We start from the raw sequence: 3,268 nt of genomic DNA on the forward strand, positions 1-3,268 counted from the left end.
AAATATTAATAAAAACAATAGTAAAGTATGCTATTAATAAATTCGTTTGAAAATAATAAAATTAGTCTATAAATTAAATAAAACTCACTTAATTTTAGGAACCATACAACCGATTAACAACATTAAGGTATTTTTTTTGAAATTATTAGAACTTAATTATTTTATAATAATATAATATTTCTCCTAAAAGGAAAAGAATTATATTTATTTTCTTTAAATATGTAATAAATATAGAGAGAATATTATTCAGCAAGAAATACGAAGGGTTTTCGATATCCAGAGTAGTTGATTTCGTCTTCCATTGATAACTTCAACAGTCAAAATCAAGCTTTGAAGATAGAGAGAGAAGAGAGATCATTACTGTAGATCCTTAAGCAAGTTCCTTCATCAATGACCGGCGGCGGACAGGATCTGCCGCAGGTTAACGGTGGCGAATTCCTTCTCCAGTTACTACAGAGACCGCAACAGCAGCGGGTGGAGACGGTCGTGCCTCAGAATCTATCCAATGATCCGCTACAGATACCGTTCAACACTCCTTATCATCCTAATCCATGGTCTCATTCTCCTAATTTCACGCCTCTTAACTTCTTTGGTTCGTTTCCCCAAAACCCTAATTTTTCTCCAAATCCTTCGCCGCCTCGCCATCCTGATTTCTTCCATGGTTATCAGAACAATCTTAATTTGAATCAGCGACTACCTTTCCCTCCTTACAATCCTAATCCTAGACCAGAATCAGGTTATGAGCAGCACGATTTAGGCATCAACTTTGGCTCTTTCCCAGTCGGAATCAGGGTTAATGAGAAAGGGACTAGCTTACTTAATGAACGTGAATTGCCGTCGACTTCACATGAATTTCAGAGCCAAGAGCAAGATCGAAGAGGAAGTGGTGGAGTAGGGGGATTCAGAAGACAGGATTTTGGTGGGGGGAATTCGAATTACAGGTCAACTACAAAACCTCAAGGAGTAAATCCGCCGCCTGGGTTTCCGAACAAGATAAATTCCGGTCCAATTCAGCAAAATTACATTGCTTCCAGCAGCGGTGATAGAAGGGAGAGATCCTTGCCTAATACCCAACGAATGCCAAACGATTTTTCGGTCCCAGCCACAGGAAGTAAGATGAATTCAGTTTCAGCAACCGCGATAGAAGAGACGATCTCAGAGTTGCATGATAAGACTGCTGCAAATGGGACTACGGTTGTTTCAAGGGACAATGAATGTGATGATTTGGAAGAGAAGATTAGAGGTTTATTAACACTAGAAGATAACAATGTAGACAAAAACACTAAAAAGAAACACTTTAAGGTAAGGTTTGACTTGAATCAAAAGAAGATTGTAGTTTTTGTTTCTAGATAGGTTATTTATCCAATTTGCACTTTTATTAGGATTACAGGTCAGACACCAGAGGACAATTGGCACTTGATCATAGGGCGAGGAACATGAAAAGGCAAATTAGATGCCGTGATGATATAGATTTATTTAGTGCTCATTTTCTTGATATCTACGATTCCTTGGTGCCTCCTGAAGAAGAGAAAGCAAAACAAAGGCGGTTGATAGCATTACTGGAGAGACTTGTTAAGAGTGAATGGCCTGAAGCTCGGCTATATCTTTACGGATCGTGTGCCAATTCTTTTGGAGTTTCCAAAAGTGATATTGATGTTTGTTTAGAACTCAAGGACCCGAATATAAACAAGGCAGAGGTCTTGTTGAGACTGGCTGAAATATTGAAGTCAGATAATCTTCAGAATGTTCAGGTAATTTGTCTGGTCCTTGTGTTTCACTTCTTTGCTGTTTGATGTCAATTGGCTGAAATGTTTATTTCGATGCACAGGCTTTGGTACATGCTAGAGTTCCGATAGTAAAACTTTTGGACCCGGTTAGTGGGATCTCATGTGACATATGTATTAACAACTTGTTGGCTGTTGTTAATACAAAGCTCTTAAGGGATTATGCACAAATAGATGTGAGGCTTCGACAGTTGGCTTTTATTGTGAAACACTGGGCTAAGTCGAGAGGAGTGAATGAAACTTATCAGGGAACATTGTCAAGCTATGCGTGAGTTTTATACTTTTGATTCATCGCGATGGTTTAATAATTTAAACCTAACTTCTTGTGATCTGCATTTCAGGTATGTCTTAATGTGCATTAACTTCTTACAATTGCGAAGACCTGCCATTCTCCCTTGTTTGCAGGTGTGTATGATAATAAATTGAGAACTTGTACTTAATTTGAGTAGAATGCAATAATGGTATTAACTAGGAATTGGTCATAACAGGAAATGGAGGCAACATATTCAGTTTATGTTGAAGACATTCATGTTTCTTATTTTGATAAAGTTGAGAAACTTTCTGGTTTCGGGTCAGCAAATAGGGAAACAATTGCTAAGTTAGTATGGTCATTTTTCAACTACTGGGCGTATTTTCATGATTATACGCACAATGTTATATCTGTTGGAAACGGATGCCTCCTCAGGTTAGAAGAATAGATATTATTACTACTACTACTACTTCTCCTCTGAATTGATCATGATTGATTATAATTTTTATAAAATAATATGCAGAAAGTTCGACAAGGACTGGACAAGAAGGATAGGAAACGATCGACATCTGATATGCATTGAGGACCCGTTTGAGAGATCTCATGATCTGGGCCGAGTTGTTGATAAAAGGAGCATAAAAGTCCTCAGGGAGGAATTTGAAAGGGCTGCTGATATCATGCAGAATGCCCCTAACCCATTTGTGGCCCTCTTTGAGCCCTATATTCCTCCTACTTCTAGCTAGTTCAATTTTCTTCTTCCTTATTATTATTATTATTATGGTGTTGTTGGTTCTTCTTCTTCTTGGGTTTGTAAATTTCAGATAATGACTACTGGTTTTGCCTTATTTTGTTGTGGTTTGATTTCCTTTACCTTGTTTGCTAGTTTTTTGCGGGTTTTCTTATGGGAAATAAAATAAGGTAATTTATCCAGCCTAAAATGTTCTCAAATTTATGTCAAACCTATATGCATCATCAGGATTGTCACAACATTCAGAGGGTTTTTTCAAAAGTTTGATAGGATATTTCATTATAATGCAATATTGAATTTGAATCATATTTTGGATCATAGTAAATCATTTTTGGTTTTGAATATGTGAAATTGTATATAATTTATTTAATATTAAAATTAAGATGAAATATAAATATCCCTTTATAATAAAATTCAAACATTAGAATGGTATAGATGGCTGGCCGCGGGAAATCTTAGATAATCTTTCTTAAAAATATTTTTGTT

The 3,268-nt window shown here is 36.4% G+C and overlaps 1 protein-coding gene across 1 annotated transcript; it reads left to right on the forward strand.

Moving 5' to 3' along the window:
- The first annotated feature begins 273 nt into the window (after window positions 1-273).
- LOC124946151 (UTP:RNA uridylyltransferase 1-like) lies at window positions 274-2,962 on the forward strand. Its single transcript, XM_047486720.1, has 6 exons — window positions 274-1,302; window positions 1,383-1,751; window positions 1,829-2,052; window positions 2,126-2,189; window positions 2,273-2,469; window positions 2,558-2,962. Exons 1-6 carry the CDS (start codon window positions 391-393, stop codon window positions 2,775-2,777), a joined length of 1,986 nt encoding a protein of 661 aa, XP_047342676.1. The 5' UTR covers window positions 274-390; the 3' UTR covers window positions 2,778-2,962.
- Window positions 2,963-3,268: the final 306 nt, after the last annotated feature.

This window comes from Impatiens glandulifera, chromosome 7 (assembly GCF_907164915.1).
Source record: "Impatiens glandulifera chromosome 7, dImpGla2.1, whole genome shotgun sequence".
In the NCBI taxonomy this organism is placed as follows: domain Eukaryota; kingdom Viridiplantae; phylum Streptophyta; class Magnoliopsida; order Ericales; family Balsaminaceae; genus Impatiens; species Impatiens glandulifera.

Excerpts from the sequence above, each read along its gene's own strand:
- LOC124946151 (XM_047486720.1), top strand. The coding sequence starts at position 391 with ATGACCGGCGGCGGACAGGATCTGCCGCAGGTTAACGGTGGCGAATTC. Across the intron at positions 2,053-2,125 it reads GGAACATTGTCAAGCTATGC|GTATGTCTTAATGTGCATTA; the intron begins GTGAGTTTTATA and ends TCTGCATTTCAG. Across the intron at positions 2,470-2,557 it reads GGAAACGGATGCCTCCTCAG|AAAGTTCGACAAGGACTGGA; the intron begins GTTAGAAGAATA and ends AATAATATGCAG.